The 13,081-nt window shown below is 39.0% G+C and overlaps 1 protein-coding gene and 1 long non-coding RNA gene across 6 annotated transcripts in view; one reads left to right on the top strand and one right to left on the bottom strand.

Moving 5' to 3' along the window:
* Window positions 1-13,081, top strand: part of Ca-alpha1t (Ca[2+]-channel protein alpha[[1]] subunit T) — a 110,819-nt gene that overhangs the window by 78,747 nt on the left and 18,991 nt on the right. For 3 of the 5 annotated variants that reach the window (XM_072017042.1, XM_072017040.1, XM_072017043.1), the window contains one exon: window positions 12,230-12,386. In XM_072017042.1, the coding sequence (XP_071873143.1) occupies window positions 12,230-12,386 (157 nt within the window). Of the gene's footprint in view, window positions 1-1,121; window positions 1,243-12,229; window positions 12,387-13,081 lie in introns of all 5 variants that reach the window. The other 2 variants (XM_072017044.1, XM_072017041.1) reach the window with 1 other exon arrangement.
* On the bottom strand, window positions 8,131-9,692 carry LOC139994434 (uncharacterized). Its single transcript, XR_011801645.1, has 3 exons — window positions 9,624-9,692; window positions 8,955-9,055; window positions 8,131-8,448 (listed from the first exon to the last, which is right to left on the bottom strand). It is a non-coding gene; the product is annotated as an uncharacterized lncRNA (long non-coding RNA).

Below are 13,081 nucleotides of genomic sequence, written 5' to 3'. Positions count from 1 at the left end.
CTACCGCTGCAGCATTACTGGTCGGTGAGTCGAGTTTCGATCTGTTCGAAGACGACTTTCGATCTGTTCGAAGACGACTTTCGATCTGTTCGAAGACGACTTTCGAAATGTTGCGACATTAGGCGTGGGAAATGATTCTGTGTTTTCAATTATTCTATTTTTACTTTATTATATTCTCTATAGGTTTATTATTATTATTATTATTATTAGTACTTTGGAAATCATTCAGGGGAAGTAACTGAAACTTACATAGGTCATTCTTCGACAACCGTTTATTTCGAAAGAACATGAATTGGAAGCGCGATTCCTAATTCTTATTTATAAAACACTTTCGCCAAGGTTCTATACTTTTGGCTGGTAGTATAATACCACTATCGAGATAGTTCCAAATCACAGGATCAATAAACGGAACTATCTTTAAATTTTTAAGCAAACATATTAAAACCTATCAGGATAATAAAATGCCTAAGTAAAGCCAATAGCCATAAATTATAAATACAGATATACGAGTATCAGCTATAACCCATTCGAAAAGATTTGGCTCTTTTTTCAAGTAGATCTCTGCCGGCTTTCACGCAAACAGAATTACGCACGCGATATTCGTTTGAACGAATTGATATTAATTTTGACGTTAGTCTGCGTTAGTATACGCGCTGTAACGTAGGACGAGCGCACCGTCATCAGACTTTCTATACGATTACTTGTTAAGTGACTCGATTTACCGTAGTCGAGAGAAGCTTCTCTATTTTTTCTCCAAACTAAATTTTTTTTCTTCCTCTATCAACCTCGCTACCCCTTTCCGTCATTATTTCCTTTGTCCCTCTCTCTCTCTCTCTCTCCCCCTCTATCTCTATCGCTCTCTCTATCTCTCTCTCTCTCTCTAGTCCTCTCTCTCTGTCTGTCTCTCACTCTCACTCTCACTCTCACTCTCTCTCTCTCTCTCTCTCTCTCTCTCTCTCTCTCTCTCTCTCTCTCTATCTATCTCTATCTCTCTGTCTCTCTTTACATCCCGACGTTCTTACTTCACTTCTTTTTTCTCTTCCCTACACAACTATCTGTCTATTTATCTACCTATATATTTACGGATAAGGAAGTACATTGCACGTTTCGTTGTGTTGTAGTATTCTCGGGATGAACCTGTTTGGTTGCAAATTCTGTGAAACGATGAAAGGCAGCTCTGACGTCGAGTGTGATAGGAAAAACTTTGACTCGTTACTCTGGGCTATTGTGACGGTGTTTCAGGTACCTACAAAGGATACTTTTCCACGTATCTCTCGAGGGCTTTATTTTCCTCTATATAGTGTATATTATATATTATATATATTATAATTATATTATATATATATATTTATTCGTATATATACATATTAACGTTACATACACATGCAACCACGTATGCTAAGTTACCTCGATATATGTATATATGTGCACATATATATATACATATATGCCCTTATATACAATACATACATACGTATGACATATACAATATATCGTCACATTCGTCATTGAACGGCCGAAAGACGTCATCTGCTACGTTTATGATTATCGCGAGGCCTTAAGGTAACGTATGAGAGATACATACATGAAACGAAAATTATATACTCTATAATGGCATGCAGAGCCGTATCGAGGTAGGAGGAGGAGGAGGAGGAGGAGAAGGAGGTGGAGGAGGAGGAGGAGGAGGAGGAGGAGGCCACGGATCATTCGAACGACCGTACCTGAGATGATGTTTCTTCGCTTTTTCTTTATTCGTCTTAATCCGCAGTCGCTGCTTAGCGAGAGTAAAGAAGTGCGTTTTTCTTTTTGTTTTTAAAAATGCGCCTCGCGGCTCTCACAATTGCCATCGCAGCGCGTCGAGCTGGCCCTCGGACATGCTTACGCTGCTTCCGATTCTTTAGCGTTGTCTTGCTTCCGCCAGATTCGCGGTTTCTGCGCACGGTTTCTATTCGTTCTTTGCGCGAATCTTTTCGCCGATATTCAATTGCATCAAACAAGAGGGTTCTTTTTTGACCTGTTTGTTCGTTGCTGCTAGAAGATCGTTTTGCATCTAATGCTGGCAAAGGATAATTAACCCTTTGCCTTCGGCCTGCGTCGTTCGTTTCCTACTCCGGATCGTACAATGACAATGTCAGAGACGTCGTTTGGCACCGAGAGATTTTAGTAAATTTTTGTTATCAAAGGAACGTATGCTGGTTTTTAAATCATTCAAATCGTCGTCGTTTCGATCGTTGTGTACATGGAAGTCCAACGAAGTTGGATTCTATTTACACAGACGACGGTTTCTTTTTATTTAATCGTACAAATTAAGGGGTTGGGTTTTTGAGAATATCGGTAATTTGATCGATTGGAAGTAACGTTTGCGCAAAAAGAGATGTGTGGGAAGCTTTAGTAATGAAAGGAGCAAATACAAAGTTTGTAGAATCTTAAACGATATAATTTCTCTATTTTCGTTACAAATAATCGCTAAATCTCGATGATATAACACGAGAGAAAGACAGATTCGCGTATGAGACATTTAGAAACCGTTCAAGAAACGTGCCGATATACTCGACGAACGAAAGATCTTACATCACATCTAAGAAAATATTATTTTGTTTTTCATCGTAAAAGAAGAGCCAATGAAACCGGTCGTGGCACGAGAGTGTCCAATGACCACGGTGTCTTGCAGTTTTTCATTCAGATATTCCACGATGCTTTCGGACAAACGATATTTTCGTCAAGAAACTACAGAACTGTGATATAAGCTCTTTGCTCGCAAGAAATAGCGATAAAGCGTCGTATCTTGCGTACGAAACAACGATTTTGCATCGAAAGCTTCGCATCTGTTATTGTTACTTGGTTGTGGTCGTCGCAAGTGCATAATATCTCTCACTTACCGTAGCCTGCTGCCACGAAATTTTTTTCACAAAATCTCTTCTCTGTGACGTGATCATCGATCGAACAAGCGACTGATACGTTTTTCCTGTGTTTTTCTCTTTTTTTTCCTTTTTTTGCGTCCCGGTAAAAAGGTTGTTGAGAAATTTCCTCTGTTAAACCGTGAGACTGTTTGAATTGTCGCATCAGCATAGATGGAAAACGCCGACCTTTTTTCCCCCGTATATCAGCGTTTTTTCCAGCTTTGATCGCTTTTACTTCGATTGATCGTACAAGCTCGTGCCGTGCATGTTAATTATCGTTCACATTCTATTATACGCTTTGCATGCTGGTACGTGTCCTTTCCCAAGTGATCGTTGTTGTTGTTGTTGTTGCTGCTTCTCATCGCTGTTGGCCCTGACCGTGTTTTCGATATGCACACATTTCCTTACAATATCTACATTCCATCATACGACATTCCGTTACACTGTGAAAAACGGCAATCCGAATAATATATACAATACAATGCGTAACGATGTTCGAGTAATTTTATCGCACAGGGATCTCTAACTTCAGCGCGACGCTATCTTGCACACGGTTGTTAAACTCCAAAATTATCCGCTTACGGGCAAATATATATTTTCCCCGCGTAAAGATAAATATCAATTTAATAATTCCCCATTTAAATCAGAACTAAGCATTTTCTCGATTTGTTGGTATCTCCCGAAACGAGTAGAAAATATTCGATGCTAAATCTAACGTGAATTTCCTTAGAGTAAAGCGTAATATCTTCTACGATATTTCCAAATAACGTCACTTTTATCGTTCGTCGTTCGATCATAGCCTGACCGACGATAGCGTGAATAATCTCTAAACTTCGCATAAATTACTTAATTTCTTTTTTCATATTCATATAAATTACTTGATTTTCATATTGAACCAAAAGTTACAACTAACCGTGATTTCTTTCTTCGCTGAAGAAGGTAAAATGCCGGTTGCATCAGGGCTGAAGCTTCGCTCGCGGAATGAAACGGGCATCCAAGCCCGCGTGTCTGTATTTAAAGAAAAAGGTTGAAGCGGTAGAAGAGATAGAACGAGGGACAAGTCGCATTAAATCTTTTGATCTCTTTCTGAATTCCGCTTGTTCCTATAACAACGGCACGTAAATGCAGGCAAAACTGTGTAAAAGTGCCCCACCCACTGCGTTATATGGAACGACTGTCTTTTGATAATAAAAATCTATAGGGTGATAAATTCCGAAGGAAGGATCTATGATAAGGGAAAAACGATATAGCATAGGCCCGTAGCTTACAGAATTTCTAAACAACTGACATTTTACTTGGCGAATTAGTCGTCTCGTTATGAAAGATCGCCATAGCAACGGCCGCTCTTGCGAATCTCTCGCAAATATTCGATCGATAACTAAAACGTTTCGTTTTTCTCTTACCACGTATATAGATAAATGTTGCTACGGTTATTTTTTAATTGGTTGCACGCGGAAAGTTCTTTTCCATAGGATCGACCAGTAACTCTGGCAATCTTTTACAGCGAAATTATTCGAAGTATTTCGAAAATTGTTCGTCGTACAGCAACGAGGAAGATTTACATTTATGCGACGGTAGGTTTGTTTCCTTTTTATACGTTTCGTCGGCGAAAACAAAATCGGGTAACAATCATCGGATATTCCTCTATTGCCCTAATTGAAATAACCTTTCTCCTTTGAACGTTCATAAAGAAACCTTGTGTGTCTCGTAATTAGTTGTTTTAAAAATAGAGCCGAAAGAGGAGATTATCTAAGAGCATTTCACAACTGCGGACAATTTTCAACGCGACTTGTCTCTATAATATCACTGTAACATTCTTTAAGAAGTTATTCCTCGTCGAAGGACAGACAAACCCATTGAACCTAATATTTAAATAGATAATTGAACTTTCGATGCTATGAAATTTCTCTTTGCTCTATCCATTGGTAGAGTACATACTCGCAGTTTAGAGTGGCGTAGAGGAGTAGCACTTCTCGGCCATCTCCGCCATAGCCAGAGGGTTAAACCACTTTTCCGCCTGTACGCCCTGTGTACAAACGAGTATGCGCAACATTCCTTTCAGAAAGGGATGTATCGCGGATGAGATTTTCCTTTTGTCGGCTGTAATACACCCAATGATAATAAAATGATAATATGTACGCGTCAGGTTTCATTGGAAGGGGCGTCGACGAGCTTGAAATTTCCAAGATCGTAACTTTGACGAAACTTGATTTGCCATTTCACGGATCTCATCTTTCCTTTCTCGCTTGTTTTCTCGTATCAACGAAACTGACAGACAGCGTGAGGTTAACGTTATGAAATTTTTTAACGACCGAAATTCACGTTTCGAAGGGACGAATCTGATCTTCGTAGCTTTCCGCTTATTGCGAAATTAATCGCGTCGCGATGTTAAAATCGCAAACTTTTGAACCCGCGAATCTTCTTATCGTTTGAAGTGGCAGAAATATTTCGCATGGGCTATCAATTAATTATTCGTCAGGCACCCAGTATATTCTTCGTTGTAACGATGCGACATAGCTGAACGTACGCGGTGTCTCGCTAAATATCCGACGAACATTCCTCGCGTGATTGGCAGGTCATTGTGAATAAAAAGCGAGTTCAATTTTTGTTTCGTTAATTGCATTGTGTCGCGAAACACTGGAGAGACATAAAAAGTATTCGAACAGCGCGTATTTCCACCATGGATTAACCGAGTTTTACGTTTCAAAGATGGATTCTTCTTCTACTTCTTGCGAAATAGCTGGGAACGTTTAGTTTCATCTATCCAACCTTCTATATATCACTTAACTCATGTGGAATCCATTTATCCATTTTCTTCGCTTTTTCTATTTCAGCCAAGTGACAAATAATGGCTTACTTTCGTCTGAAACGCCATTTATCTTGCTGTTTGTCGTCGATTACTTTCGGTAACGTCCCTTAAAACGTTACCATCGTGTCACTCCTTGACCTTCCTTTCTCTAACCAACGATCGATTCGCATTTTTTCAAATATATCGTTCGAACGATTCTATCGTTTCAAGGCAAACGAAGAAATATCATGAGATTTTATTTGAATTCTAAATTTTAGCCTTGGTCTTTGATCTTTGATCGGAAATTATCCGGATATCCTTAAATGTTACGTAGCCATTTTGCGTCTGTTCCGAACTTCAAAATCAACTTCAGGTATTGGGCTTAAGAAACATAGTCGAGTTGAAAAAGTTAGCTTCAACTTTGAGGACACGGTTAAGCGGCTTAAAATAAACGATGCTTAACTACTTACTAATGCGATTAAGTTTTCTTCGCGAGGTATTGCCTACAGTTTGGCATGATTATTCTCCAGGTGCAGTGTCACAGAGTTTTGCGAAAGAAGAGGTAGCTTTGCAAGTTAGCAGAGTCGAAATAAATCCGCTGAAACGAGCGAGAACGTTTCTGTTATAAGCTACGGGAAATCGTATCGTAACCCTTTTCTCGATTCTGATTAATGTCGTTTACATTGTACAAGAAATTTGTCGCTCTTTCGAATTACTAAACTTCAACGACACGATATTTGATGACTCGTAACGATTCACATCCTCGTTCGTAACTATCGGGACACCTACTCGTGCAAAACGCAATAATTCTCCTAGTAGATTCAGAAATCATTTGTCAGACGTAAAAGAAGAATAATGAACTTAGCGATCCTTACAATTTATCAACTGCCTGAATGTTATCAAAACAGTTTCAAGTGAAATTTGAATCTGATTTGTGAGATCGTTCGTACGACGTAACGATAAATGCAAAGAACAATAAATAGACTGGATAATATGAAATCGATTAAATCGATGACTGCAACGCGATCGATATAATATCGTACAAGATTTAATTGGCCAGGTCGTTATAGTATTTCTTTACGAGCAAATAATTTATAATTAACGATTCAAATTGCCTTAAAATACTTTCCATTAAAAGATGAGCCGATCAAAACGAAGAAGCATTTAGAGATTATTCTTCTACGTGGGCATCAAGTCCATGAATCAAGCAAACTTTTATGACTACATAACGAAAGGCTAGCTCGTTATTCGGGAGAATTATGCGTGCCGATTTATCGAATCAATTTTTTCTTCCTACTCTCGCGGGAGCAATTTCAACTGTTACGCGCCAACAATCGAGCGCGAAATATTTTTAACCGGTACATCGAGAAGGATGAGCAAGTATTCATTCGGTAAAATAAATCCTCCCAAACGGCCGGCAAGTAGCCGTAAATTAAAAAAGCACAGCGGCGCGGATCGGAAATCTGCGAGCCCCGAGTTAATGTTGAACAGTTGGAGCTCCCTGTGCCATGATATTAAAAAAATAACGTGTATGTATGCGATCTATAAATAACGTGGTCGGATGAAAATGATCTTTAGCAATGATACACGTTCTTATAGACGCGAGGAGTAAGCGCGCGGGTAATTGGAGACGCGATAAAAGCGAGAAACAAAAAAAAAAAAAAAAGAAAAAGATGAAGAAAAAAAAAGAAAGAAGAAAAAAGGAAGACGTTCTGACTATTACCGTCACAGGTTCCGTCACGCCATGAATTTTTTAACAGTGTAGCCACGTCTCGAGCCTTCCGCGTCATTTTTCTCTCAGTCAGTACTTACATTACATATCGGTGTCATTGACGTTCGTAATTTCTCTACACGTGTTTGTTTATCCGACTTCGACTCTTCGGTTGCGCATTTTGTATCTCTAATTCATTCGATTGTATTCACACTGTTTCTGCCATACTTACTCTGACTGTCTTTTCTCTCTGTCTCTATCTGTCTATCTTGTTCGACTTTTCACTTTGTGTTCAAAAAAAAAAAAAAAAAAAAAATAAAAAAAAGAAAAATATCGAACATCCGACGAACCTGGAGGAGGGGAGGGGGGCAAAGAAAGAAACGATACGTCGCGCGAACACGAGATATAAACACGTAAAGCAGAGTCTCAATGTGTGTCGGATTAAAAATCGTCGCGTGACACGTCCGTTGAACCGAATGAACAGGAGATTGTTTCAAACGAGAGAGAGAGAAAAAAAAAAGAAGAAGAAAAGAACAAATAGAAATTAACACATTAGAGAGAAAAGAGAAGAAAAAAAACAAAAGAAAGAAAAGAAAATAAGAGGTACAACCGTCTGCCACATGTAATTTACGTACGATTTCCGTACTATTAATATCTCTCCGTTTAGCCGCTGTAGATAGACACCTTTATTTACCCGATACCCAAATACCCGTGCCATTCAGAATTCCAGGTAGACTTTATTAATTTAGAGACATATATATGAGATACGTAACAACAATATTACAGATACTTGCTAATACCGATAGCTAGTGTGTACTTGTGCAACCAGCCGCTAAAAGTTCGTTTCAGATTTTTAACCTTACTTATATTTAGAGATTATTATTACATTATATTATATATTATATACATACATATATATATATATATTTACGCTTTGCCGTTTTATTTTATCTTTCTCCATTTTTCTTTTTTTTTTTTTTTTTTTTGGTTTCTCCGTTTTCTTTGTCTCCTGGTTTTTTTTTGTCCGAATAAACGTCAACCGTGACATTCTGCAACGACAGGTACATATATTTCGCCGCGGCTCTATTAGTTTCACTTTTCGTCATGTTGCAACCGACGTAACTGAATTGAAATTTAAAAATTACGTTTCGCGCATACGGTGTATCTTTGTGTTGGAGTACGACGCAGACGTACGGCGCGTTATCCGATACGATAAATTCTTATTTATGATAGCGAACTCGCGAGTGCATCAGAGTGTCGTTAGATACGTACAGTGGTTGAATAACGACGAATCAACGAGGCGAAGTTTAGCTCGATGAGATGGTAATTCTCGTCTGCATCGGATCTTCGAAGCAAACGACACGTATTCCAAACGAAAAACGAATATCAATGTCGATTTTCTTTTTACCGATTCTGTTCCGTACTGGATGTTTCAGAAGAATTGGACACGAGTTCGTGTACATTTCCATGCGCGACAGAACAAGAATGCTGAAACGTATCTTTGCATATTTTTCTTGGCGATACTCTTCGGGTTGATTTGTTTGTCAATACGTACATCTTATTTATTTTTCTTGCCGTTTATCATCATTTTATTTGGAACTCTTCCTATTGCTCGTATCGTGCGGATAGTTTCCGAAGAGATGGTACTTTGTTGTCCTGTAACGGTACAACGATCGTTTTAATTTACAATTCCAAACTGATTCGTCCGGTCTATCGCAACGATTGAATTTACTGAATTTCAGTTCGATCACGCGTCGACGTTGATATTCGTTCACGGATATATGCGTGGGAAGAAAAGTTTGCTGTATATTAAGAAGCTTGAAGAATGCTGGAAAGTAGAGTTTGAGAACAGGTTGTTGCTTATGTATTTTGTCTAATAAAATTTCCACTATATTTGTCCAAACTTCTTGTTCTCAAACATACGTATATCGTTTGTAGTCAAAATTTTGTTCGATATATTCCATATCCGTTGGTAACGTCGATCGTAACACGAAACACGGCATATGACGAGAATTTATTCACGTAAACGACAATTTTATTATCCACAGACATTAATCTAAAAATTTTCCTTTTACTATCAGAATTCAATTAATGCAATTTTTCTTCCGCAATTTTTATTACTATCGCCGTACAGTTTTTCCTTACAGTTTATACACGCAGCTTGTGTAATATTCGCTTGGTAACAACGTATATATAATATATACAAGTTACATGACACACGTACGCCTGTTTGTTTTCTCTCGTCCGAATACAGGATACACGGCATTTGTACAAATGGACAGACACCGCCGATCTTGCAGAATGTGACTGTACAAGCTTCGAGTGACAGTTGTTTTTGCTGTTCACCCGATATACCTGCTTAAACGCCCCGCCCGCCAAGTGTCTTCGTTCTCCTAGAGTCAATTGTTATTTTTAATCGAAACGAATCGTTCGATTCGGCCGTGTCTTCTTTTATAAAACGTCTGTCATCGAATCGTATAATTCGTCGCTCGATATCCGTCGGTTCGATTCGCTTATTTATTTATTCGATTATCAATCGATCCTTGTTATTATCGCCAGCCGTTTGTGGAAGTATTTGTTAAGAAGAATTTCATAAGTCGAATGTTTTTTTTTTCTTTTTTCTAGCGACACGAGAAAAGAATTTGAGTTTGTCATTTGAGACGGATGCGTTTGTCGATCTTCCAAACGGTTGATCGCATATTTTGCGACTTTTGTTGCGCTATGCGACGATATCTGAGGTGGACGGTCGCCGGTTGAAAATTAGAAAGGGAATTTAAAATATTCAATTTAGATGTGGAATAAAAGGAAAGCGATATTAGTTCGGAAGATATTGTTAAAAGATCGAGGCCTATTTAGGTTAATCGAAACCGATAACTGTACTCTGCCTGGGCTTTTACCCTTTCACGGCGCAATAAAGCGACCAAGAATGCAGAATGAATAATTTCAAAATGATCTCTTGCGCTTCTACCGTCGAAAGAGCAACGTATTTTTCAACCTTCCATAAGAAATAAATATTAATGATAGTGTTACGTACGCGACGTTTAATATACTCACGGTGCTATACCACTTTCCTTCTCTGTTTGTCTCTTTCGCGTTACATCACGAAAAGGTTAAACCACGCAAGAGGACCACGAACGCCATAAAAAGAATTTTTCAGCCACCTAAATACTTTCAAAGAAAACAGCCGTGTTGAACGTTCGCCGCGACTCAGCCTGTACGTAGTATAGTTTACCTGAAACTATACGATACCCGTTTCAACCAGTTTCCGCTAAAATCAACATTAACAAAGTCGTGGAAATAGTTCCCAGCGACGCTGTCCATTTCACGTGGAAACAGTTTAAAAGCTCGGTCATCGAACAAACAGTCGACGCAAATACTTAGCCTTAGCAGTCTCGACGAACTAGACAGCGCCTGCACCATAATCCGAAGTTTCCTTAAATACGTATTCAATCTCAGTTTCTATTCTAGCTCGGAGGTAATTTTCCTGGCGATGAACAATGCGCTAACTAACGCAGTGGCGAACGGCGGCCGCAATTCCGCCTGGAAATTACCGCTTAAAATATTCACGGCCATATTCGAACCGACATCCAAAGCGCCGCTTAAGGGATTACGTAACCCGGATACGTATTTTTACCATAGCTTTACATTCGAATCGCGCCGGCCGTTTTCTCCGTTGTACCTACAACCTGCCCCGCAGAAGAAGATCGATACTATACAAATTCAACGCCTGTTCGGGTTTTCGTGCTCTCACGGGTTTATATACTCTCACTCGACAAAGTATTTCCACGCTCGCCATAAACAATTTTTATGCATATATCGCGCTCATTCTGAAACTTTTTGAAATTTCATTAAGCACGGCGAGACAGGACTGTCGTGATCGTATTGTTAAGTAACAAATTTGAAGTCAATTTCGAGGTGTATACGTCGTATGTGTAATATCTTGTAATTACGTATTGTGTACATATACGTGCGCGTGTTATATATTAATACGTTTCGATATATCGGGTGTCGGGAACAAAATTATAGTACGTGTTAACGAGATCAGGTAGACAGTAAAATTTCGTACGAACTTATGTCCGAAAATGCTTTGTTAAAGAGTTATAAGCGTTCGAGAATTTCTGGGGAAGTTGTTCTTTGTTTGAGGAAAACGCGATAGAAACGGAAGATTTCGCAGTGTATTCAAAATACATTTACTAAAATCTCTGTATCAGCAAGAATATTCGAAAGAATTTGACACTCTTCGTGACATCAACGTTTATTACAACTTCCAAAACGCTTAATAGAAGCTTAAGAACGCATATAATTCCTCGATAAAGCATCTTCGGACACAAATTTGTACGAAGCTTCCTTTGATCTGTTTGGCTTCGGCGACACGTAGTATGAATTTTGCCCGATCTTCTCCGACACCCTGTATATACGTCGATATATCTAATACGGTTAATATCACACCGACGTAATCGTAAAACCGATTCGACCAATATACCACGACAGTCGTGTTCCGTCATATCGTTAACTAAAAATTTCCAAATGTTTTACATTTACAACACTTGATACGTTGCACAAGAGCATAGACGCAAGCAACAACGAAAAGGTTCGGTCGAATCGAGTGGATGTAAAAAGTACGTGGACAGATCGTTCGAAATCGAGCGAAAGGCAAAGGGAAAACGAGATATCTGGCCCTAAGAAAAATTCGTAGAAATGTGAAAGAAAGAAGAAACGAAGACGCTTTACGGTGTGTGTGGCGACCGGTATATCCCTTGTCCCCAATTTCTTTCTCGTTCGTCGTTCAACGCGGTGATACTTTAGGCCAGCGGATTGTCTCGGTTGCAGCATCCTAGGGATGTACCTGTTCGGGGGTAAGTTTTGCATGTGGGCGGACCGGAGTCGGCCCTGCACCTGTGCCGAGGTGGTCTCGCGGCACCCAATGTGTCGCTGTGATCGCAAACATTTCAACGACATCGTCTGGGCACTTGTCACGGTCTTTCAGGTACCACTGTTCCCCACTCTCTTACACCGAAAAAAAAAAAGATAAAAAATAAAAATACACTACTGTATATGCGCTAAGTATTTATATATGCACATGGTATTTCTATATCTACACCTATATCTATAATCTTTAATCTTTATCTATGCCTATAATCTATTACTATTTCCATCTCCATCTCTATGTCTATTGTTCTATCTATATATCTATATGTCTATGTTGATGTCTGTGTCCACCTATATCTCTATATCCAGATAACTATGATCTGCATCTGTACCTGTAACTCTGTATCTATATCTATATTTATCCATATCTATATCTATATACGTATATGTACGTGTCACATGATATTATGTACAGTTTTCTCTGGCTTTTTCGCTCCATCGCGTTTCCAGCTCATTTTCTTGATATCGCGCGATCGAAATATATGCATATACGGACATCCTTTACTTTTTGTCCTATCCATATTCTCTCTTTCTTCCTTACTCTATTTCTCTCTATCTCTATCTCTCTCTCTCTCTGTTTCCATTCTTTCTGTTTCTCCTTTTTCTCTCCGTTCTTTCTCTTCCTCTATGCCCATCTTTGCTCTATACACGGCTTAATTAACAACGCGTTCGTAACAGATCAGCAACGCGTCGACGAGTTTCTCTCTCTCCGCCGCCGAGTTTCTTCTTTTCTTTTTTTGTTTTTTTTTTTTG

The sequence above is a fragment of the Bombus fervidus genome, chromosome 14 (genome assembly GCF_041682495.2).
Source record: "Bombus fervidus isolate BK054 chromosome 14, iyBomFerv1, whole genome shotgun sequence".
NCBI lineage: Eukaryota > Metazoa > Arthropoda > Insecta > Hymenoptera > Apidae > Bombus > Bombus fervidus.
Note: the sequence above shows the minus strand (reverse complement) of the source record. Positions and strands in the feature narration are given on the sequence as shown.